The sequence below is a fragment of the Myiozetetes cayanensis genome, unplaced genomic scaffold (assembly GCF_022539395.1).
Source record: "Myiozetetes cayanensis isolate MyiCay16 unplaced genomic scaffold, myiCay2020 scf3, whole genome shotgun sequence".
In the NCBI taxonomy this organism is placed as follows: domain Eukaryota; kingdom Metazoa; phylum Chordata; class Aves; order Passeriformes; family Tyrannidae; genus Myiozetetes; species Myiozetetes cayanensis.
Genome location: NW_026087521.1, coordinates 12,235,159 through 12,259,235, shown reverse-complemented (window position 1 = coordinate 12,259,235; position 24,077 = coordinate 12,235,159). Strand labels below are relative to the sequence as shown.

Genomic DNA, 24,077 nt, shown 5'->3' with positions numbered 1-24,077 from the left:
AATAATTATGATGCTTCTGTCATGTTGCAGAGTATAGCTGCTGTGCTTTCAAATATAACAATGACCAATATTGCTGCCTTGATTGTTGGATCAACGTGCATTGTTCTGTTGCTGATTGGCAAGGAAATCAACGACCGGTTCAAGAAGAAGCTCCCAGTCCCTATTCCTATGGAGATCATTGTGGTAAGCCAGTTGTGAAGTTCTATGGCTAAATTATATAGCTTTTCTACAGCTGTGGAAACTGTCTCATGTTCTGTCATACCTTACTGAGCTTGAGATTAACTTCCATTGAACATAATTCGTTTAAGCCTTGATCCAGTGGAATCCTAAAATTAAGGACTGGTGTGCCCAGAGGGTAGGCATAAAGTCCCAAAGAAGAATTGAAAAGCAGTTTAAATACCCACATTCCTCTATGGCAATGGGTAGATATATGTTTGTTGTAAAACCTTCTCTATCCAGGAGTTTGGGCACCTCAATGAGTCTCTGTCTTTGCAAGACAGACCTCTGAGTAGCATTTCCCACTTGGAGTCCAAGAGCTCAGAAACCCCTCCTGAAGGAAAGTGCTTGCAGATGCCTGGTCAGAGGTTCTGCAGGGCTTGCTCACTTTTTGAAATGCAGTGGTAGAAAGAAGAGCAGGAACCAGCAGGACTTACTATTTAGCCTTCCTTTCCCTGGTGTTGCATCAGTTCTCTTTATAGATAGCAGGCTGTGCATGTGAAAATAAGGCAGTGCACACAGGCATGAATGTACTTGCATTTAATTTTTCCAGTACACTAATCTGCCTGAGCTTGGCTCAGGCAAAGGGAATTCAAGTGATTCAGATCATACCATAGCATGTTCCATTTAACTGTTTCCAAAAAAAAAAACTTTATAAAATCAGGATGAGTTGGACATGATGGAGGGAAAATCATGATTATTCCTCCTTTTTATCTGGTTTTTTAGCCTCTAACTCTTAAAAAACTGATTGACAAATAAATGTAATCCCTTGTATGTATTACTCATAATGAGCTAACCTTTATATTTGTTCAGGTGGCTTTATCTCTCTTTAGACAATGTTTATATGTGTTTGTGGATTTTTAGGTCATTATTGGCACAGGAGTTTCAGCTGGAATGAATCTGAATAAGTCATACAAAGTTGATGTTGTTGGGAATATTCCTCAAGGGTAGGGATGATACATTCTTATCAAAACTATACCTTTTCTGTACTGCATGCAGTTTTTATTATATTAACTTCTAAATATTTATTTCATCTCCAAGGTTACGTGCACCAGCAGTTCCCGAGATTCAGCTCATCCCAGCAATATTTGTGGATGCACTAGCAATAGCAATAGTTGCATTTTCAATGGCTGTATCCATGGCCAAGATCTTTGCCCTTAAACATGGTTACACCATCGATGGGAATCAGGTAAAAGCAGTGAGGTTGCTTTGTTGAAAATTCTCAGTAGCACCTTTGTGACGTAGTTGAAGTAGTGTGGGATATTGGCAAAAATGTTTTGGTTTTTAATAGTGGAATCGGGTCAGGGTTTTGACAGCCTACACTTTTAAGGTCCAGGAATTATTTTAAGTGCTACTTATGGCTGTGTTTAAGTAACTAGTTTCACTTTTAGCTTCATTTTGGGAAAGTTGCTTCTGTTACACTTGGACATGTGCATGAAATATTAATTGTTGGGACAGACATTACTTGACTTCCCAGTTGGGCAGATACATTTTCTCTGCTTTCAGTAACAGAGCAAAACATGTGATAAATACAGAGCCTAATGTGTCAAAGAACTGTTGTCTAGGGTTTAGAAATTCCAGTTAAGTTTTATAGTTTCTTTTTATTCCCACCCATTGCAAACGGGCAAATTGTCATTTTCTGGGGCAGTAATTGGCACTGTCTGTTACTTATCGTTCTGATCATGGTTTGAGTGGTAAAGGACTATGTTTAGGGACTCTCTAAATCTAAAATGATATCTCATCCTCACCTACTCTGTCCTTCCTGTGCAATTTAGAATAAATATCTCAATTGGGTTATTGGCCAGTACCATTGTGGTGTCAAGGGAGACAAAGAGTTCACATTTCCTAGAGCACACACTGACACAGCACAGATCAGCTCTTCCCCAGTTCTTATGTGGGATCTTCCTGATGAAGCAGTGGACACACGTTGGGTTTTTTCCTGTAGAGCAGTGGATTACCATCCATGGAAACATAGGCCAGACTCCTTGTGGTTTTAAGCACATAGTTTAGGGTGGGAAGCAAAGAACAATTTTTGCATGAGAAACCATTTTCCATGTATATTCAGGGTTAAAATTCAAATTCTCCCCACGCTGAAGGAATCCTTAAACCAGGCAATGCTGTCATTCATTTTCATTTTCAATCTGATTCATTCCTGTAACATTTAGGGATGGAAAATGTCTCCCATATTTCATCAGAGACTTTATTTAACAGATGATTTAACATGCATCAACTTGTGCATGTGTGAGAACCACAAGTACAAGCTACAATTAGGTTGCTTATTCTCAACAATGAAGTTGCTAGAAAGCACTGTAAATAAGAAGTGGTTGTTAATGTGTATGGATGGCTCCAGCTGTGCACAGCTGCTAGGTATAACTGCCTTTGGGTTTTTTTGCTCTATTGTTTAACACAGGAACTTATTGCCTTGGGAATATGCAATTCTGTGGGATCATTTTTCCAAACCTTTTCAGTCACTTGCTCAATGTCTCGGAGTCTTGTTCAGGAAAGCACCGGTGGAAGAACTCAGGTGTGTAAACCCAAATTTTGAGCAAAACAAAGTTTGCTTTCTGGAGCTCCAAAACTAAAGTCTGAAGCTTAGCTAGATAACCATATTTCTCTGCCTGGGCCAGAATAAATAACTGGAGTTTTCCGTGTTTCAAATCCAGACTTGGCCAAGATAGAAAGCTAGAAACAACCAAAATTGGTGAACTGAGTGGGAGAATCAAAAGTCACTTGAACAACCAGCCTAATTGAAAGCACAAGGGTTAGCTAATCAGTAATATTGCCCCTTAAGGGCACTTATAAATAATTTCTGGCTTCTTTTGTTCAGATTGCAGGTGCTCTCTCTTCAATTATGGTCCTGTTGGTAATTGTGGCTGTTGGATACCTCTTTGAACCTCTTCCACAGGTAAGAGTGTTTTGCATGTTAGGCATTGCACTGTCAGTGAACAGAGGCCCATGGGTATTGCTTAAACTAGAGATTGTAGGAGGGTTAATATGCAACATAGTTAGCCCTTGATCCAGAGCCTTTAAATTTTGCATGCATTTTTGCTGTAAGTTAGCCTAGAAATAAATAACGTTTTGAAAGATCCAGCATGCTTTTTGTTGGCTTTTTTAAATTTTGGATATCCTTGGATATCTTTAGAATGATGATACCTTCAAGCAATTTCCCTTAAAAATTGTTTAGGCTGGAAAAGACCTTTAAGATCACTGAGTCCAGCTGTTAACCCAGAACTGCCAAGACCACCACTGAATCATGTCCCCAAGTGCCACATCTACATGTCTTTTAAATACCTTCAGGGATGGTGGCTCAACCACTTTCTGGGTAGTCTATTCCAGTGCTTGACAACTGTTTCCATGAAGGATTTTTATCCAGTCTAAACCTCTCATCCTGTCAGTTTTTACTTGGGAAAAGAGTTCACCTTGCTACAACTTCCCTTCAGGTAGCTGTAGAGAGCGATAAAGTCACTCCTGAGCCTTCTTTTCTCCAGGCTGAGCACCCCCAGCTCCTCATCAGACTTGTGCTCCAGACTCTCACCAGCTCCACTGCCGTTCTCTGGCCACGCTCCAGCACCTCAATGTCTTTATTGTAGTGAGGGGCCCAAAACTCAACACAGGATTTGAGGTGCAGCCTCACCAGTGGAGAGTACAGGGGGATGGTCACTGCCCTGGTCCTGCTGGCCACATTTGATTGCAGCACAGCAGTTCTGGATTGAGGTTAAAAAGTTAAAAGTAATAGCTGGGCTAGTAGAGGGTCAGGGCTGAGCTGTGGCTCAGCATAATGAGTTGGTTTTGCTGCACTTGTACTTATTTGTATAAAAATATATTTATGTGAATAAGTATAATCTGACTTTTAAAAAAAATGTTGCTTCTGGTAATGTGCAAAGGATGATACACAATTCCTGTTTCTCTTTATAGAAGTTGGACCTTGGATTACACGTATGTGACTGTTGCAGGAATTGTTTCAGTGTATTGTAGAGAAACTTGAAACTGAGATTACAGTCCACTGCTTCAGGCACTATAAGTGTAGCAGCATGGAGCATAGGCATATGTGGTTTGTCTTGCTGGGAAAGAGTAAATCAAACTGTACTGAACTAGTTTGCCATTTCTGCAGCTGCAGTAAAAGCGTATGCCCACTGAACTGCTTGAAAAGTTGTGGGTTTTTAAATAGAACATCTGTTCAGTGGACTTACATCAGCTGTACAAAGCATAAAAATACAGTTATTTGTGATACTTTGAAGTTCTTATTTGGCATTGGGTTTATTTTGCTTCTGAAAATTGCATTTGTGTATTGTTCTTAGACAGTGCTGGCAGCAATTGTGATGGTGAACCTGAAAGGAATGTTTAAACAGTTTGGAGATGTCGCACACTTCTGGAGAACCAGTAAGATTGAATTGGTGAGTAATGCACAGCTCAGTGCCTATATTGCACTACACTAAATTTGTTGCTACTCCCAAAACAGGGTAGAAACTTATCAAGGAGTTACAAATTGGTGTTGCATTGCAGATGATGTTAAGACGTGGTGCTGTAAGTACCCTGGGAGAGTGAGCTGTTGCAGACAAGAATATTTTTGTTGTCCAACAATCTTGTAACTCAGGTCAGAAGTAGTTTGGTTGCAGTAAAAGCAAAGCTCTGGCAGTGTTGCTATAGGAACTGCACTGAAAGGCTGTGGGAATGTCTGAGAGGAATCTGAAAAACAGAGTAACAAGGAAAACTACTTAAGGGTATTTGCCATCTTTTAAGATGAACAAAAAACCTGGATGGAATGGGACAGAGTGCATTGGAGGGAACATTTTGGTGGCATTTTTCTCCTGGACTGATGGAACTAAGTGAGACACTACTTGTGGGCCTTGAATATTTATCTTTTTTATCCTAAGGTATTTGGAGTCTGATGGTAGGACAGGATTCCTTGGAGAACAGGATTTAAGGCATTAATGTGACAGTTTGTCAGATGTTACGTTAGAGCACCTTGAGCCTTCGTGCCCTTCTGAAAGGTTAAGGCAATTCCAGTCTGCTCTCGTGATGGATTGCATTATAGCCCATCCCTGAGCACAAGTGATACATGGGGCTTGACGTTGGATTTCGCTGTTGCTTTTGTTGTTAACAGGAAAGGATGCATAATAATTCAGACCTTCTCTTTGTTTTAGGCCATCTGGGTGGTAGCTTTTGTGGCTTCTCTTTTCCTGGGACTAGACTATGGTTTGCTTACTGCAGTAACGTTTGCAATGATAACCGTTATTTACAGAACACAAAGGTCAGATTTCTTCTTTATCAAAATTAGTGTTTGCTGATCTTCTGGGTGCTTTTGTTTGTTTAAGGGGTGCCAATAAACACAAGTCCATTTCACCCTCTTCAACTTCATCCAGTATAGAATTTGCTTCCTAATGTAGGTCATGGCCCTTGGCTCTGATCCACGGTTCATATTTTTTTTTCTGAGAACAAAACTTCTAGAGGGCATGAACTTGCACTCTCAATAATAAACAGAAGATTTTTGATTTTTTTATACTGTTAATCTTCTTGGTTTTTTGGTTTTTGGGTTATTTTTTATGCTTAGAGTTTAGAACTTTAAATCTACTTGCTGCCAATTTCAGTACATGATTATGTTTTATGTGCACTACTTGTCATGGACAAGCAGCAGTTGTGTCCAGTTATCAGTAGATGAATATTTAGGTATTTTATAAGAAAATTCTAATTCATCACAAAAACAGTGCCTGTTCTTGTAGTTTTTCAAGTCACTTCTCCCCATTGAAAGTGACAAAGCTTTTCCTGTGAAGGTTTCCAAATTTACAGTGAAATGATTTCTTCCATGCGTGGACTGGACTGTCATGTGAGGCTTCTGGGCTCAAGGTCTGGGACATCTACGTGGAAACTCTATAAAACTCTCGGTTTTGGTCTGCATTGGAATGAAAGCAAATTCTGAGATTTTTCACTCTGCATAATAAGATTATTTTTCTGCCATCTCTATACAGTTTTGTTTTTGCCAACAATAATGTACTTTCCTTTTCAGAAAATGACAGTACTACAGTGCTAACTTTAAAAGTTGTTTTTGCACTGACAGAAGCAAACTTTCTTCCTATTGTGTTCCACCATAAACTGCTGACTGCATTTGACCGTGTTTAGATACTCCTGTACCAGACAGGCCCTGCACAATGACCATTTAAAATAAATTTCAATCTGTATCAAACACTCACTTTTCCTCTTCATAGTTGATAATACTGAAACATTTGTCTCCATTTCTCTCTAGTCCTCAGTACAGAATCCTTGGTCAGATTCCTGACACTGACATCTACTGTGATGTGGAAGAGTACGAAGAGGTAGGAGTGTGTTCTTCTGCATTGAGGAGTTTAATGTGGTGGAGCAAAGAGAGCTGTGGCAAATTGCTGCTTAGCCCTGCCACACTGCACATACAGTGCTGTCTGCCAAGCATTCACCTCTGTTGAAGGGAAAAAAGATAAGTTTGGTTTTAGTAGTAAAACCTGTTTTGTTCAAAACGTGAGCTCTTTGTACTGCCTGTACATTTGACCAGGAAGTGATCAGAAGTATCTTTCTACTAGTTGCATCATACTAGCTTGTTCAATATTAGTGAGGTTTATAGGGGAGTGCATACCAGGCCACCTTCTTTACCTGTGTGTCAGTATTGCATGGAATCCAAACTTTTATGTTCTTCAGGATTGCACAAACCGTTCAAAACAACATCACCCTGCCTCCACCCCTCCCTTGCTCATTACATATACATGATTAATGGAACAACTGCTCACTGTGCACTTAGCTTCTTAAAATGTTGTCTTGTTCAACCAAAAGCATTACATTTTGTCAGCGTAATGGATATAGATGGGCTCTATTTATTCACAGACAGCAAAAACAATTTTCTGCACTCTCTGCCATGTTCCCAGAGATGCTGCTCTGAAGGCTCCATCCCCTTTACTGAGGAACCAGTCTGTAAAAGCCTGTGTGAAAAGATGCTGTAATATGAAAACATTCTCTCACCTGCTTTAAATATGATGCAAAGCAGAAGTATATTGGGCATGTTTACAGCTGTTTGTAAAGGAGAGGAGACTCCATTTCTGTTACACTGAATGCAGTCAGCATTTCCTGCTCCTGGGTAAAGATGGGGTTGGCAGCATATGGCAGGCTGGGTCTCTGCTGCTGGCCGGGTCATTTGCATGTAAAATGTCAGAGTTCAGCTCGTTTGGAGATGACTGCATTTAAAGTATGACCTGTCTGAATGTCTGGTTAAAACCAAAGATCTGAAAGGTTCTTTTCTTGGGACCTGAGGAGTCAGGAAAGAAAAAGAGAGAAAGAGAGAAGTAAGTCTTTATCCCTGTAGAAAGGGGGGCTAAAAGGACGCAATCCTAAATCTGCACGATTTGCTCATGGTAGTACCAGCTGCAGGGTAGCAACATCAGAGAACTGCAAATATTTAATTCCTTTTTATGGCTGAACACTTGGTTGTTATAAAGAAGGAGAAATGTTACCAGGCATTAATTGTGTACAGTATTACTCTGGGAAAGGGAGAGGTTCTGACCTTCTGGTTGGCTTTGCTGGCAACAGTGCCAACCTTCTTTATTTGACACATGCTGAGAGCCATTCAGGGTTGGCTGTTGCTCTGCTGCACGTTTGTGTGTCTTGTGATCACACAAGTGCTTTTCTTATATTTAACTGTGCACATTCAATATTTTCCTTAGGTTAAAGAATATCCTGGAATAAAAATATTTCAAGCTAATACATCACTTTATTTTGCTAATAGTGAGTCATATGCAAGTGCACTGAAGAAAAAGGTGAGTAAAGTAAATTGTTTAATATCTGTGTCTTGGAAATTCAAACTGGCTTCTGAAATACATTAATCTTTCAGCTCCTTTTGTGTAGCCCCTAGCACAGTGTTTCTCAGCCTGTGGCCCCTGGTAATCAGTGATATATGAGAAGGTGACCCTCCAGCCAAATACAAATTATCTTAGGAAGCAACGACATGGTGGGAGGGAGTAAACAGACAAAGTGTAGCTTAATACTGACTGCTCATGAATGGGAAGTCTGGTGGTTGCAGTGCACAAACCGGTCAAATCTTTTTTTTCAGAAGGAAAGTAGTTGCTGAACTGAAAGGAAAATGGGAATAAAAGCTTCCTTGTTGGGTGACTAACTTTACTGGAGTGTGAGACCATGGAATACTGTGGGCATTTACTGACTGTCATGGGGAACAAATTACCTGCACACAGAGTACGCCCCACCTCTGTCTAACCAGTGGTTTGGCTGGGTGGGAATGGCAATGGCAGAACTGCCTGACCCACTCACAACTACACCTGTACTAACTTCTGAAAAATTTTTCTGTAGCTCCCATGATGAGCCTTATACAAAACAGGTGGGTGGTGCTGATCCTCACAAAACAAGAGACATTAGTGATTATTGTCCAAATGCACTTCTCTGCCCTTTGCTCTCTGCACTCAAATCAGCATTCGGTTGCAACACAGCACTCTCTGATTTCAAGAAAAGAATGAGATGCATCTCTCCCTCATCTTGTTAACACAGTGCTTGCCAAGATTATTCCTTCTTACTTTATACTGTTCTTACCCCTTCAAAGGGAAGCTGAACAATGCAGGCTTGTGTTTTAAATTTATGACAGTGATTAATTCGGTGCTAGTTGGTACTGCAATGTCATCCTAACAAGCTGCATCTCCTCGGATTGTGCTTTCTTCTCGTGACAGACCGGAGTGGACCCTTGTGCCATATTAGCAGCGAGGAGAAAAGCCCAGAAGCGACATGCCAGGGAAATAAAGGCAGCAAATGAGCACCGAAAGAAAGCTGTCTTGAAACTAGTGAGTTCTGCGGTAAATATTGACCTGCTTTATCAGAGAAGATGCTGCTTTCTGGGGTTACCATTCTTGTTTATACGAAGTGCAGAGTGCTGCTCAGGTAGGAGGAAGGCTTAGGGAGCAAACCCTGTGCAGTGGGGACAGGTCACTGAAGGAACAGCACTAGGATCAAGACTCATGGCTGCACTGGATAATTGTGTTGGACCTTGATTACACTGAGGTAGCACATGGTGGCACAGAGCCTCTCCACGCTGCCACACTGTCTCAGCAGTGGTGTTGGCAGAAATCAGAGGGACCTTCCCTCTGCCCCTCCCCACACACTTGGAAGGATCATGTAGAAATAAGATATTAAGAAAATTAATTCTAATTAGCAGCCCCTGTAATAAAAAGGTGCCATCTTCACTGCTGATCTGGGAGTGGCTAAGTGGGGCAGGCACACTGAGAGGGGTTGTTTGGGACATGCTTGTGCCTTTATGCAGGTTTAAACTCATCCCCGTGGTGGGAGCTGGCGTGGGCTTTTCACAGTGAGAAACCAAAACCAGGCCTAACTTGAGAGCTGTTGTTTCTTTTGCATATACAGGGCTTGACAGGATCAGCAGGGATAAGGCAAGGAAATGGAGTAAAAATGTATGAACAGGTGTCAGTGTTTGAAGGAAAGGGGTAATTCGCTCCTGAGATAACAGCTTTCAGCTGCTTGTGTGTGACTGTAGAAAGGCTGGGCGTGAGAAAATAAACCTTGATATGTGCAGGATACGGAAATACATGTGCATGCAAAGCCAGTTCCTGTGGGGATCAGGAGCTGAACACCTTCTAAAGGCTTAAGGAACAGCCGGGTTTGGGGAGGAAGGGGATCTACGCTGAAAAAGCACTGACTGTCGTTAAGCTTTTTTATCCTCTCTCCCAGACTAATGACGTAGAAGCAAGTGTAAAACACGAGATAGCGAATGATGACTTACCCGTGAATGGAAAATTTGCAGATTCTGGTGTACAAGATGTGTCTCCTGATGAGCATGAACATTTTGTGGAGACCAAAACCAACATTCGCTCTTTAATTCTGGATTTCACGCCGGTGAACTTTGTGGATTCAGTTGGAGCAAAAACACTAAAATCAGTAAGTAGGGCCTTTTTCCCCAGAAAAACCCATAGAAAACTTTGAGATACCAAGAGGGAACCTGTCAGCATGAGACATGAATGCCCACTCAAATACAATCCAATGTTTCACCTAATTACTGTTTTAATTCTTTTAAGTTTTAGCTGAATACTGGGGAATGCAGACTGTGCAGCTTTCTCAATATTTGGCTTCCAGAACTGTGATGTGTATGATGATATGTCTGCATTTAACTTCAGTTTAACTCTGTTGCAGATTATAAAAGAATACAAAGAAGTTGGTGTCTGTGTCTACATTGCCTGCTGTAGTGGTGAGATTTTTTTTTTCTTTTTGTGAGTTTTACGGGAAACACTGTGTTTATCTCTTTCCCTCTGCTCCCAAATTTTTTGCTGCCAGGTGCCTCAGTAGAATCAGCACTTACTGCACATAAAATTGGATTTGAGGAAAGGCAAGTCCCTGTGCGTTAGAGCCTTCACTTTAATGAAAGTAGAGAACTGATGTAATGAACAGTGTGAGCACTAGATCATGCTCCCATTTCTCCCAGCTGGCCAATTGTAAATGCCACACCAAACTTTGTGTCTTGAACTTGTTGTAGCAATGTAATAAGGAGAAAAGCCTGAAACATTCCAAGCTTCCAGTATTTGGAATTATAGCATCTTCTGCCAAGATGTCTGTGTATGTCTGGATAACAGATTTGCCTGTTTGGAGTAGAATTAGCATTTAAATATTTTAAGAATAAGTTATCTTCTTCCTGAGAAGCCGTTGCCTTCCATCTTTGTACTTCAGTTTATTTGCTGATGCCATGTTGGGTTTTTGTTTTGTAGGCCCTGTTGTGAATGAGCTGACAAGACTGAACTTTTTTGATAACACTGTAACAAGAGAGTTGCTGTTTCACAGTATTCACGATGCTGTTCTTGCTTGCCAAGTGAAAGATGGGTCTGCTTTCACAGACTGACTTTGACCTCTGGAGAGTGGCATCGAGCAGAATGGAAGCCAGATTTATGCTGATGGAGACTCTCTCTGAATATTTAATTTGCACAGTTTGAAGAGAGCCTAAGGCTGTTTGAATCTACGGGTATAGGGTGGTGCTTATTTTTTGTGGGAAGAATGGATAAGGAATTGGAAGCCTTCATGCTCTTGAATGTTTTCCTTCAATCAGGGTATAGCCTTCCACCAATACACGAGCACAAAATTATGCAAAAAAAAAGAAAATTCAGTGTATTCTGCTGCAATCAGAATCTGGTAGACAAGGTGACATTCCTGTTCCTGTTGAGAAAATGGGCACTTTAACTAACTACGAGTGGGATCTTGCAGGAAGTAACTGTTCTGCAAGTGCAATACACTGTACCAGTGTCTTTAAAGAACTTTTTCAGATGGCTTTTAAAGCCTGATGTCAACTTCTGCATACAACAGATTCATACAATTTATAATAATCTGCCAGCTGGATTAATGAATTCACACTGGTGGCATTTAACTGCTGCTGTTTTTAACCGTGGATGGTACAGTAATTTTTTTTTTTTAAGATCTAACTTGTCTCAACTATACTCAACTCTTTATTTTTGCTCTAAGTGAACTTGGAATCAGAAACACATTGTTTAATTACTACATTATCAATATGGTACTTTCACTGCCAAAACCTAGTTAGACTTTCTAGAAAAGAATATAATTGATTTTAAGCTAAAATTAATTTAACTTCAAAATCTGAAGACAAAACTGGTTTGAGGCAGGAGTTAAGTCTATTTAAATTAAGAACTGGTGCCCTAGATACAGTTTGTTAAGCTGGAATGAAAATGTAGACATGGTCTGAAGTCTCAGTGGTCCAAAAAAAAAAAAAAAAAAAGAAGTACTTTTCTTTTGCCCATCTTCCAGTAGTGCTGCTTCTGCCTCAGTTTTAAGTGCTTTGAGAAATAGAGTTCAATAGAACTCGAAAATGTTACATATTTGGGTTTTTTAGAAGAAACAGTAGTGTGGGGGGTTTTTTTCTATTGTCAGCCTGGCCACTGTGGTACTGCCTCACTTCAGGTGTGAGATGAAAACCATGAAAATGGAAAACATGCAAAAGAAAGAAATCTTCAATGTGTTTCCCTCACAACAGTCATGTGAAGCTCAGCAGAGGTAGGAATCTGAAAATGTTTCTCTGCAGGTTATTTCGACAGCTCAGGGGAAGTGGGACATCGGTGCCATTTCATTTGGCACCCTCAAATCACAGGCCCTGTGCATAAGGGAATTCAGGCACCTTCCTCACTTCTGATCACAGAATGTAACACTTCTATTTTGCTTCAGGCTCCATTGTGATTAGGGCTTGCTTCAGGTAAACCAGGTTTCCCAAAAACCAGGGAAGTCAGGGAAGATGTTTTATTTCCTCAGACTCCCCTGCCAGTAGGGATAGGAAGCTTTCTGCATCAGAAATTGCTGCTTAGCTGGAGTTCAGAGGATGAAGTGCATGCATGTTAACACATCGTGTGTGCTTATTTAAACAACTTTTGGTACATTTTATAATGTTAACCAGTTCAACAAGCCTTTGTATCTACATACAGTATATTTTTCTACTTTCAGCTTGTCGCAGCTTCAGTTTTTAACTCCGTAGTCTCTTCAGTTCACATTGAAATCCTGTCTACTTCCAAAATAAAGTGATGTCACTTGTCAAAATTTTCCACTTTGTCTTGGTGAGACTCTGTATGAGGGACAAGCTGAGGCCTCTGGATACAAGTGTCTGTTGCCAAAGGGTTGGGTCAGGAGGAGTTGCCACCTCCAGGCTGTGCCAGTACTGCTCCTCACCCTCCTGGCTCCCTCACATCATGAAACCCTCTCCCTTGTCAGGCCTCACAGGGATACAACTAATGCTGTGTCTCCCATCCTGGTAGCAACAGCTGCACTTCCTGGAGAGCTGCTGGAATGCTGGACTGAGAACCTTTGCCCAAGGAAGTCTCAGATCCCAGCCCGTGTGAACTAGAGCTCCTGCAACCCACCAGCAGTGCTGCTAACTGATCCAGTAAAACAAAACCTGGCAGCTTTTGCTTAGTCTCTTCCTGTGCTTTGCTGCCACCAGCTGAAGCACTGCTTCCTGCTGCCAGCCTGAGCTAGCTCCTGGAAAGGGAACTAACTTCCCCTTTCCTGCAGCGATTAACAGACTGCTTGCTATCTAAAAGTTTAAATCCCACCTTAGGCTTGTCAGTGATAGATTAAACAAACCCATGTCCTTTAAAGTAACAGGGCTCATCTCCAGTTTGTCTCCATGGACAGGGTAGTGCCTCCACCCCTTGGCTGCTGAAGCCCCACCACAGCAGGTGTCACGGGGTAGCCTAAGTCTGGTTTGATGCCTCATAACAATCAGGGTAACATTCCTTTCCCCCTCCTCTTTTGCAAGAGTACTGATGATATAAATCATCAGTAACCTGTAAGATCCAAACTCTTTTTACATATTTCACTAATCCTTCCTAAGTAGAAGGTACACTTGACTTCAGGTGCTGCTCCTGGTAAACAGAGATACTGTCAGTGCTGCTCTCTCAACCACCTTCCTCTTGGGCTTAAAGTGAAAAGCACTGTGTCCCATCAATAAGCTTGCATCCCTCTCCAACATATTCTTCCCAAAAGGACACATAACCACTGAGATGAGCTTTTCAGCAGGCATGGGCAAAAACTCAGAATTGCCTTGCTTTATCAAGATACTGACACCAGACCAAAATCCTAACCCAGCGCGTGTGCTGTGTACACTCTCTCCCTATTGAACACACTTCCTCTTCCAAAGAAAATAAAAGTGGCTTCACAACAATTGATGTCAGTTGTATCAAAATGAGACCAAGTAAAACTCACATCCAAGACAAAGCAGTTCCCAAAAACATTTTTCCCCTCAGTTATTTCTTCAAGCTTTTTCCCCAAACCACTTCAATGCAACACTTGAAAAAAGGAAGATGAGGGGCACACCCAGCTCTACAGGAACATGTCAGATGAGTGAGGATCAACCTTTTAGGGCCTGTTGCCAACAACTATCAGCCACTGCCCAGCTATGGAGCATCAGGTCTCTGTCAGGGCCATCCTCTGTGTGTAGCAGCACCTCAGACAAGTAATACAACATATCAAAGTGCACACTAGTGGACTGGTATCAGTGTTTTAGAGCAGGATCAGGGAAAAGCAATCTTCCTTCCCTTAGCACTAAGAAATTACGCTTACCTCTTTCTCCTTGACCCTCTTACTATTTTGTAAGAAACAAAGAATCTCAGCAAAAGGGATGAAGAAAACCACTGGATGAAAAAAAAAAACCAAGCTGTGATCATACCAGAGCATTCACTCATGGAGAGAAAAAATGTCCTTTCATGTTCTCCCTAAACTGGGCAGTGACTCAGACCATCACACATGCCTTCCCATGGCAGCTCTCAAGTTTTCCTGGGACACACCTACACCTCAGTGCGGAGCATCACTCAAGCATTTCTCAGTACACCCAGAAACTTAGGGGTCCTTCACACCTCTGTGGCTCAGATTACAAATTTTGGGTTGTAAATGGTGACCAGAAATCCAAACGTGGGATGTCTAACACTGCCCAGGTATCTGATTTAAAATTATCTCACTGGTTTAGGTTGTGTTACCAGAACCTCTTTGGGATTTTTTTTCACTGCAGCAGCAACACTCCACTGGTGTAGAACACACTTGCAATGAACACACACCTGCTCTTTGGAATACTTCCATTTATTTCTGACTTCCAAGAACAAAACACGAACTAATACACTTGTATTTGTGTTCCGCAGAAGGTTTAAGAGGAACATGGAAAACATTCCCAGGCATTAGTTGTAGGTCATGTAGCGGGGGGTAGCACTGAATTTCGCATAGGATTTAATGACTTTGTTCACTGCTTCCAAGAAATCCTTCTCCGTTGCGATTTTGCGGCGTGCCCGGATGGCAAACATTCCCGCCTCTGTGCAGACACTGCGGATCTCGGCACCTTGGGAAGAAAGGGGTAAACCAATTCAACACTGACAGCGGAGATCGAGCACACAGAGAACTGTTTAGATAACTGAACACATTGAGCTCACCTGTGCTATTGGGACACAGCCGAGCCAACAGCTCAAACCTGATGTCCCTCTCGACACTCATGGAACGAGCGTGGATCTTGAAGATGTGAGTTCGCCCCTGGAAAAAAGGGTGAAGGACAGAGGCGTTCATGGCATGAAAGAGATTATGACTCCAGGCTGCAACTGTCCACATCCACAGCGTGGGTTCATGGAAAATACATCTTGTATCTGCTGCCCAGCTATAATTTCCCATGTCTGAACTAGAATGTTTTAAGTTTCCATGATACAAATTTAGGAAAATAGCTTTAAAAATAGCTTTAGTCATGGAAGTACCTCAAGTAATCTCTCTCAAAGGAGCCAAACAAAACACATTCCAACTTCTGAACTGTATCATGGATCTGATTATAGGTTTATCTGATTTATATGGGTTTTTATCTGCTGAGGCAGGAACATACAGTGATTACAGCTGTTCACCACAGCTTCTCAGCCAGTATGGAAAAACCTCTGGCACATCTTTAAGCCCCCCAAATTTCCAAGCAGTTTCACATTAGTTAAGAGTCCTGCTTTTGTTAACTCTCATGAACTTCCAGACAATAAAGCCCCAGCTGAAGGAACACTCTGGCATCAGAACACGTGGCTGTGGGAGAGCGTCCTCACCTCCAGGTCAGGCAAGCTGAACTCGATCTTCCTGTCCAGCCTGCCGGGCCTCATCAGCGCCGGGTCCAGAGTGTCGGGTCTGTTCGTGGCCATCAGCACCTTGATGTTGCCCCGGGGGTCAAACCCATCCAGCTGGTTGATCAGCTCCAGCATCGTGCGCTGCACCTCATTGTCACCCCCAGCCCCGTCGTCGAAACGAGCACCTGGAGAGAGGACACGGGAATTCCACAGCGAGGGAAATGATTTTGGTTTGCACCCAAGTATTTGTGATGAGTTAAAAAGGTTATTTGGGGTTATTAAAGGGGACTATTTGGAAACGACACGTTTCAAACCAAGAGCGAGTGCTGCTACCTGTCAGTTAAACTAATTGCTGGATCTTCATCCTTCGTACCTGTATCTCCCTGTGTAACAACTGGCCAAGCTGCTGGAATTCATAAATGTAGTTTGTTTGTTTTGCCTTCCCTCAACCAAAATCCTCCCTCATCTGTGTTAAAACTGTTCTACTTCAAAGGATCTAAGCACTTCCTTTGAGAAAAAAATTCAGTGTTCAGGCAGTAATAAAGATTTGGTGTGTAGGCCAGAAGCTGAAGGGGGTTTAAGTTAACAATACTTGTTTGCACACACAGTAGAGAGATTCTTCACTAAAGTTCAAATGTGCAAAAATGGCTTCTCCTTGGGGCTACATAAACCACTTCCTGGCAGCTTCCTGGACATGTGGTGTGCTGGGAGTAGTTTTGCTAACTCAGTGTTTACAAGCACATTTCTTGCAATGCAGCACTCCCAATAAGGAACTACAATGTGAAAAGAAAACCTGGAAGGTCTCATATGAGATTAGAGCTATAGCCACTAATAACATACCTCCAATGGCATCAATCTCATCAAAGAATATAAGACAAGCTTTTTTAGTTCTGGCCATTTCAAAGAGTTCACGAACCATTCGAGCTCCCTGAAAGCAAAAATCAAGATTTTGTTAGAGATCTGAGGCACATTAAAGGAAAACTATCAAACTTTTCATGCTCCCAAACACTTCTGTTTCCAATGAAAAAACTCTTCTCATTTGTTCACATACATAATAGGACATTCATAAAATGGATGCTTAAAGCAATTTATAAAGGAGAGAAAAATTACTGCTCTTAAACTCAGAAGTAATGGCCAGTCTTCGCGAGCGAAGATCCGGGGAAGGTCTTTCCACCTTCCAGCCTGCGCATTGGATTTTTTAGGTGAGACACAGTGTGCGCGGAACTGAGCCCACCCTTTAATCCTAAGGTTCATCTGCCGGGGCCAAGCGAGCTTGGACGGTGGCAGCGAGGTCCTTAGAACGTAGGTGGGTTGCCTTTAAGGGCTAACGAGCCCCACCTGCCCGGGAGTGGCCCTGACCGGGAATCGAACCCGGGTCTCCGCGGTGATAGCGCGGCGCCTTTACCCCCTAGACCACCAGGGGCTCCAAACTCAGAAGTACAGACGAAGTAATTTACCTCAGAGCCAAGTGAGAAATAAGTGGCAGAGTTGGGAACAGAATCCTAATCCCAGAGTCCCTCCTGAACCACAGACTGAACTCTGCACTGCAAATCCCCTTTCATCAGTGACAGCAAACCTCAGGTCCTTTCCCCACTGCCTGACCTGCAGCGATCTGTCTGACAGCTCCTCCCCCACCTGTATCTGCAGCATCCAAGTCCATCCATCCCTCATCCCCACTGCAGTGCCTGGTCCCCATAAGGGAAATGTGCAAATCCCTCCACATTCCCTCAGGTGTCTGCTCTTACCTCTCCCACATACTTCTGCACCAGCTCAGAGCCGATCACCCTGATGAAGCAGGCGTCAGTCCTGTTGGCAACAGCACGGGCACACAGGGTTTTGCCAGTGCCAGGTGGCCCAAACAACAGCACTCCTTTGGGAGGCTCAATCCCAAGGTTCACAAATCTTTCAGGCTGTAATGGTGGGAGGCAGAAGGCAGGGTTATGTGCAAATTAAAGATTATGTGCACCAAAGTCCAAATGCAAATTAAGAAAACCATCAGTGAAGAGCAATATAAACCGGGCTAAGCTGGATTTCACTTGTTAAAACCAGACTTCCTTTCACTCAGCTGTTTACATCCATCTATGCTGTCTTTTCTTGCTTTTTCGGATGCTCACAGACGACCAGAACACGTCAAAAATAATAAAGGTTTCAACATGGAGGTTACTCACGTGAAGCAGAGGGGTTTCGACCACCTCTCTCAGCTTTTCAATCTGCTCTTTACAGCCACCAACATCACTGTAAGTCACATCAGGCTTTTCTTCTACCTGCAGAACAAAGACGTGAGGGAGCAGTTACCAGCCTGGTGCTGGGAATCAATCCAGGCTTTCACGGCCCAGAACAAAACCCAGCTAAAGTAATCATGGTTACAAGACAAAACAATGTCAGAGAAAGTAATGGGAGTTCTCACTTGCATCATGGTGACTGTGGGATCAATCTTGGGAGGCAAAGGGATATGGATTTGATACTTGTTTCTGTCCACCCTGGTGAGAAAGCATCAAGACCACTATTTTAACACCGGTTAATTAAACTGCAATGTAGAAACAACTCAGTAAAAGAGAAGGTGAATTCTTAAACTGTTCTTTTCTCTGGCATCAAGACAGCCCACCCCTGAAAGCTAATAGTCAGATGAGCTAGAAACTGGAAGTCTTTTTGCAGAAAATTTTAAGGTTTCCAAAACTATTAATTCCAAAGTATTTTGAAAACTAAATTTCCAAATATCCCACAGAGCAAACTGGCAAAATATTGATTCTCAAAGTTTCATCTCCTCAGTGAACCTTTCCTGGCTACTCTGTAACTGTGCAAATGCCAAAAAAGAAACAGACTTTGGGCTAGGCAGGCTCCCTGAGAACTGGGGCTACTGGGGCCCAGACTGAAAGGTTTCAGTACAGTACATATGGGTTTTGTCAGAATAACATCAACATCAAAAGATTCCATCAGAGCATGCAGGTGAGCTACTGGCTTCCAAGAGAAAGACATTAGTGTTGTGATTTCAACCACGGCAAAAATTTGAAATAAAATGATGGCTGTGGACATGTCAAACTAAGACATGAGACAACTTACAGAAAGCTTCACTCTCCAGGAAGACTCACAAGAACACGAAGACTCCACATACCCAACTCGCATGCCTTCTTCTATGTCAGTAGGTGCCACCTGGTCACTGAGATCCACCACGAACTTGGCAAACTGCTTGACATTGATAATGTACTTGGGATCCTCGGAGTCTGCATTGATTATCTTCGTGCACCTAATACAGAACACACAGAACACCTCCAGGCACACAAACTGGCTTGTCATCTGCATAAGCATCAAGATTAGAGACTCTATTTCCCAAATACACCAAAACAGCTGTTGCACTTGTGATTCCATTATGATGGCATCATACAGTAGTTGCAGAAGTAAGTACAAGTATAACAGTAACACAGTTCCTTTATGACTCAGTGGTAAAAGCACCTCCACTATGCACAACATGTGAACCTTATTTTTTAAACGAGTCTACACATAAGCTATAAATCACATTTTTAACACTATGGAGCTCCACTGAAAGAGGAAGAGCACACTCACCTTGCAACTTGTAATGGTTGCTCACTTTGGAGAGTTTGTTTATCTGCAGCCAGATCCCAGAGAGCAGGAGGAGCCAGGCCAGTGTCGGATTCCTTGATTCCTGTGTGCAGGACAGAGAAGCTGAGGAGGAAGGAGCTCACTGGGATGTGAGCGATCCTTCCTACACCAAAACCTTGGAGATAAGCCTGCAGGAAGCTTCCTGAGAGGCCTCCAAACCACACTCCCACACATCTTTGATGGACTTCCTAACAAACAAGTTTCCTAAAGAAGGATGTCACGTGACTGTGCGGCTAAACATGCAAATCCCAGCCTGGCCACCCTCTCATACAATTTTGCAGTGTGGGGATATTCCAGCCTGACACAGATACCACAGACAGTGGATGTCTACCTTTCAGAGAAGAAGTGAAACTCTGCAAGTGCTTTCACTGAGGGAAAGCTTCGGTGTGAGATACAGAAGCCAAGGGACTCACACAGGTGAAAACCTCCATAAGTCTTCCAAAACATGGATATAACAAGTACCATCTCCACAGTGTATTTGAGAGAATCAAGGTTATGCTACAAGAGAAGTTGTGGTCTTCCTGGCAGAACTGAGGGCCACGACAGGATTAGCAACAGGGCCACAAACATACGTCAGTGCAACAAATTAATTGCCATTGTTACTGATTTTAACCCATCTGGTTTGAAATGCTAACTGTTCTGCTGCACATTTCTTCATTACACAAGGACTGGTACCACTGCTTCATCATCTAGTGTCAGAAAGGGGCATTTGTTTCATGCTGCTGCTATATACATAAAAATTACAGTTTTGATTAAAAATGGGTTACACCAAAAAAATGACAAAATCAGATGTACTGATTAGCCCTGCCCAATCAGAAAACCCATCATGGCTACAAAGCAAAAGTCTCATGTTACCAAAAAAACCCCCTGCGTTCTTTTGAAAAAAATAACAACAATAAACCAATGTACAAGCTTTTTTAAATCAGCTTCTTGTTTCGGTATCTGTGGCTCTTGTGTTGAAAGCCATCTTCAGAAAGGAACATACCAGTGAGCTCATTGATCTTCTTAAGCAGTTGTTGAATATCATCTTCTACTTGCTTGATCTGCCTTGAGTACGTGCTCTGGCCCTGGAAAAGGAATATCAGGTAGATTTCATAACTCAAATTATCTCATGTTTGGGAAGAAACAACAAGAGTGGCTGAGCATCAAGATGTTCAACAGACTGTCCTGGTGCAACAGCCAAGTACTGAGCACAGCCAAAAAAGACAGAATCAAGTTCCAGTAACAATATTTCTGTTTGCAAAACTGAAGTGCAGCTACAAACAACTGACTAATTGTGCAAGTGGAAATTTTTCCACATTTGTCGACTTCAACGACTTGTTTTTCTTTTAAACTTGTTCAGCCTTACTTTTTTAAACTATTTCTTCAGAAGCTTAAAAAAGTCCTAGTAAAAATCATATATAGACAGAATTCTGAAAACACTACCTGAAGACCATCTGTATGAGTGCTTTAACTACCTCACTCAACCTTTCTGTCCTCCACAGAAGACAGCAGAAAGATCAAGGGGCAAATCACAATTCTTGCTTGTGATAAAATGCTTTTTTTGATCTGGATCTGCCTAACACAGGCATATTCAGATCTGGACTTGCTGTAAAAGATCTCCTTTGCACACCCCTGGTAACAAGAAGAGAAGCCACAGTGGGCACAAGATGGATTTCAGAGCTTTGTAAAGGAGTCTGTCAACCAAATTCACACTTCTGCCAAACACCCAAACCCAGACATACCCTGAGCTGCAAGTTTCATCTTTCAAGAGTTCTTTCGTAGCTTTTTAACATGATGCTAAAACCAAGTCAATTTGAGGGTAGGAGGGGTCTGAAAGTTATTGTTTTTATAAACCAAGAGAACTGGCGAGTGAAAAAGCCCTGGTAAAGCCCTGGCTGTCAGACCCCTGTGGTGATCAGCCATGAGATACAAAACAAAAACAAAGAAAACCTTAATTAATTCCAAGCAAACAAACCCACTGGCTTATTTTTAGGGTTGTGGGTTGGGGCCTTCTCATTGGAAGGTGAAAAGGGAGAGAAGATTTTGGCAGGAGAGAAAAGCATCAGGAGCCTAAGCAGGTTTACTAACTACTCCCTAAAGACACACCCCTATTCCCAACAGGAATTGCTTTTTGTCTTTAACATTCTCACAAGTGTACAATACTTACATATGTTTTCAGCAAGGCAATGTCCCCTTCATCCAGAGCTGAAACAAGACAGGAGAGACTTAGCTTCCAGTTTTAAAAACAAAGCCAGCAGCATCAATTCTGCTTCTAAAAGATGAACGCATTTATTTTAAAGGGGTTCTTTTGAGTTCCTACTTTTTCACTGAACCAAAGTGGAACAAAAAAGCGTCAGACATCCAAGAAAAACAAAACAGGGCCTCCAGCAACTCTCTTCAGTCCCAAAACCTGCACCACCCAGAGCTCACAGCAAGCAAGTTCTGCCTCTTCCAGCTTCCTATGGCTGCACAAAGAAGGGATGGGAGATACGAAAACTTCATCTTTTTAACTTTTTGTTTCTCAATGTCTAAGAAAGCATCAATGGAACGCTGTCACTGCTTTCTGTCAGTGAAGTCTCTCTTCCAAAAAGCTGTGTTTGCTTCCAAAATGCAGTGTGTGCAGGGAACGGCTACCAAATCTAAGCTGATCTCAGTAACAAAACATCACTGTAAACTACTAGTTTTACTACTGTAAAACAGAAAGCATGGGAAGGGTCAGACTAAATGAGACAAACAGCCTGGCCTAGCACTCCTTCTCAAACAGGAAAGGGTATTATTTGGCACAGACGTGGCAAATACACGATGAGATCCCCACTCTGGGTCACATGTTATTATCCACCTTTAAAAAACTTTGCTAATGTGAGTGTTTACGTTGGTTTTTTGAATCCCTGCGAACTTTCAGCAGGATACACGGGAAGGAATCCCCTGGTTTAAATCAGCATTGTGCTGCCTTTTACTTGACTTGAGCCTGGAATCTAAAACTTTCAGTTGAGCCTCAGAACTCCCTCAGAAGAACAAGCAGCGTTGCTGTTCCACGTGTTCAGTTCTGCGAGTCCTGCAGGGAGGCTCCAGGGACCCTTCTCCATTAAACAGTAATCCAGAACTCTCTGTTACTGCCACCCCCTGCTCCCTTTCACATCACTTGCCATTTAACACACACTCAACACTCCCTCTCCCTTCCCCCAAAAGCTGTTTCCATCTACCACTCCTGGCCCTCAGTGTCCTCTCTCTTCTAATTCCACTGTACCTTTTTAAGGCAGATGGAGCACAAACCACACAGTACTGATGACCTGATGCAGAATTATACATATTCTATGTTATACATATTCTGAGAGGACCTGTTGATCCTTATTTCTTCCCTGACTATTTGTACTACCCCATTGATTTTTTTTTTTTATAGCTACTAAACACTGTGATGCTGTAATTTGTAAAAATAAAAATGCTAGAAATCTTTCTCGAGTGGGAACAGCTCAAAGTCCATCACTGATTACATTTTGCCCTGCTTGCACTCCCAGATGCATCATTAAATATTTACTAACATGAAATAAAAACGCACATTAAATTGAAATAAAAAGGCACGTTAAATTCAAGGCCAAGGAGCACACGGGAATTTTCACACTGTGCCAGTGTGCTCGGAAAAATCTGCCACCTCTCCCTCTCCTGCTGCCACTGATTACCAGTGGAAGCGGCAAACTTTAAGATCCTAAGTCCAACTGTCCACCCAGAACTGCCCATGTAGCCACTAAACCTCGTCACCCAGTGCCAGACTCAAGACGCCTCTGGATCACCTCCAGGGAAATGGCGACTCCACCACCTCCCTGGGCAGCCTGTTCCAACCCCTGCCCACCCTAATGGTGAATTACTTTTTCCTAATATCTGGTCTGAATGTCCCCTGTCCCAGCTCAAGGCCGTCTCCTCTGGTCCTCTCGCCGCAGGCGGGTAGGAGAGACCGGTCCCACCTCACCACAACCTCCTTTCGGGGAGCTGGAGTTATTGATTGTATCACGTTTTAGTGGACCTTTAAACTCACCACTGAATCACAAAAAGCCTGTTTTTCGCACGATCAGCAGATCAGGCATTTTAGGAGCCTCTTAGAAGACAACCAGACTTAAACAGCGGATCCTCCCTGAGGACCTCGGCGGCTCCCTCGCCCGGCCCCACACGGTGTTTGTTTTCCCCTCCCCGATCGCTCCTTTTCCTGTTCTCCCTGGAAATTTCCAAGCCCGGGCCCTCACACCGGTGTTTATTTCGGCACTCGGGGAGGCGGCGGCCGAGGCCAGAAATATCCTCAGGGATATTTCCAATCCCTCTTTTCCCCTCCAGCTCCCGGGCACCCACAGGGCCGCCGGCCGCGCTGCCCCCGCCCCGCGCCCGCCCGCCGCCCGGGCGCTGCTCGGAGAGTGTCCCTGTGCTCGGCCCTCACCGCGGATGGGCTTGTCCTCCTTCTCCTCCTCCCTGGTCCTCCTCTGGTCGGCCCCCAGGTAATCCGGCATCGCGGCGCCCGCCCTTGCTCAGCACGGCCGCGCTTCCGCCCGGCCCGCAAACCAGGCTGCACCGCGGCGCGCGCACCGCCACCTCCTTCCCCCTCGGGCGCCGCGGCCGCCGCCGGAGGGTTCCGCGCGCCGCCGCCGGCTCTCCCCGCCAGCCCCGGGCGGCGCCGGCGGAGCCGCC

General features: G+C 43.1%; 2 protein-coding genes across 8 annotated transcripts in view; one reads left to right on the top strand and one right to left on the bottom strand.

Annotated features, from left to right (window-relative positions):
• SLC26A5 (solute carrier family 26 member 5) overlaps positions 1-12,778 on the top strand; it is a 36,471-nt gene extending 23,693 nt beyond the window's left edge. For 2 of the 7 annotated variants that reach the window (XM_050323633.1, XM_050323632.1), the window contains exons 7-19: positions 31-183; positions 1,081-1,163; positions 1,258-1,405; positions 2,627-2,740; positions 3,044-3,121; positions 4,515-4,610; positions 5,361-5,467; positions 6,458-6,527; positions 7,899-7,991; positions 8,910-9,032; positions 9,922-10,128; positions 10,381-10,435; positions 10,950-12,778. In XM_050323633.1, the coding sequence (XP_050179590.1) occupies positions 31-183; positions 1,081-1,163; positions 1,258-1,405; positions 2,627-2,740; positions 3,044-3,121; positions 4,515-4,610; positions 5,361-5,467; positions 6,458-6,527; positions 7,899-7,991; positions 8,910-9,032; positions 9,922-10,128; positions 10,381-10,435; positions 10,950-11,080 (1,458 nt within the window). In that variant the 3' untranslated portion in view covers positions 11,081-12,778. Of the gene's footprint in view, positions 1-30; positions 184-1,080; positions 1,164-1,257; positions 1,406-2,626; positions 2,741-3,043; positions 3,122-4,514; positions 4,611-5,360; positions 5,468-6,457; positions 6,528-7,065; positions 8,039-8,538; positions 8,567-8,909; positions 9,033-9,921; positions 10,129-10,380; positions 10,436-10,949 lie in introns of those variants that run through there. The other 5 variants (XM_050323634.1, XR_007629917.1, XM_050323636.1 and 2 more) reach the window with 5 other exon arrangements.
• Positions 12,779-14,789: 2,011 nt separating this feature from the next.
• On the bottom strand, positions 14,790-23,971 carry PSMC2 (proteasome 26S subunit, ATPase 2). Its single transcript, XM_050323645.1, has 12 exons — positions 23,830-23,971; positions 21,574-21,611; positions 20,410-20,491; positions 19,368-19,467; positions 18,919-19,050; positions 18,214-18,286; positions 17,975-18,070; positions 17,552-17,716; positions 16,647-16,734; positions 15,789-15,991; positions 15,153-15,249; positions 14,790-15,061 (listed from the first exon to the last, which is right to left on the bottom strand). The coding sequence occupies exons 1-12, from the start codon at positions 23,897-23,899 to the stop codon at positions 14,904-14,906; spliced, it is 1,302 nt and encodes a 433-aa protein (XP_050179602.1). The 5' UTR covers positions 23,900-23,971; the 3' UTR covers positions 14,790-14,903.
• Between the last annotated feature and the right edge of the window lie 106 nt (positions 23,972-24,077).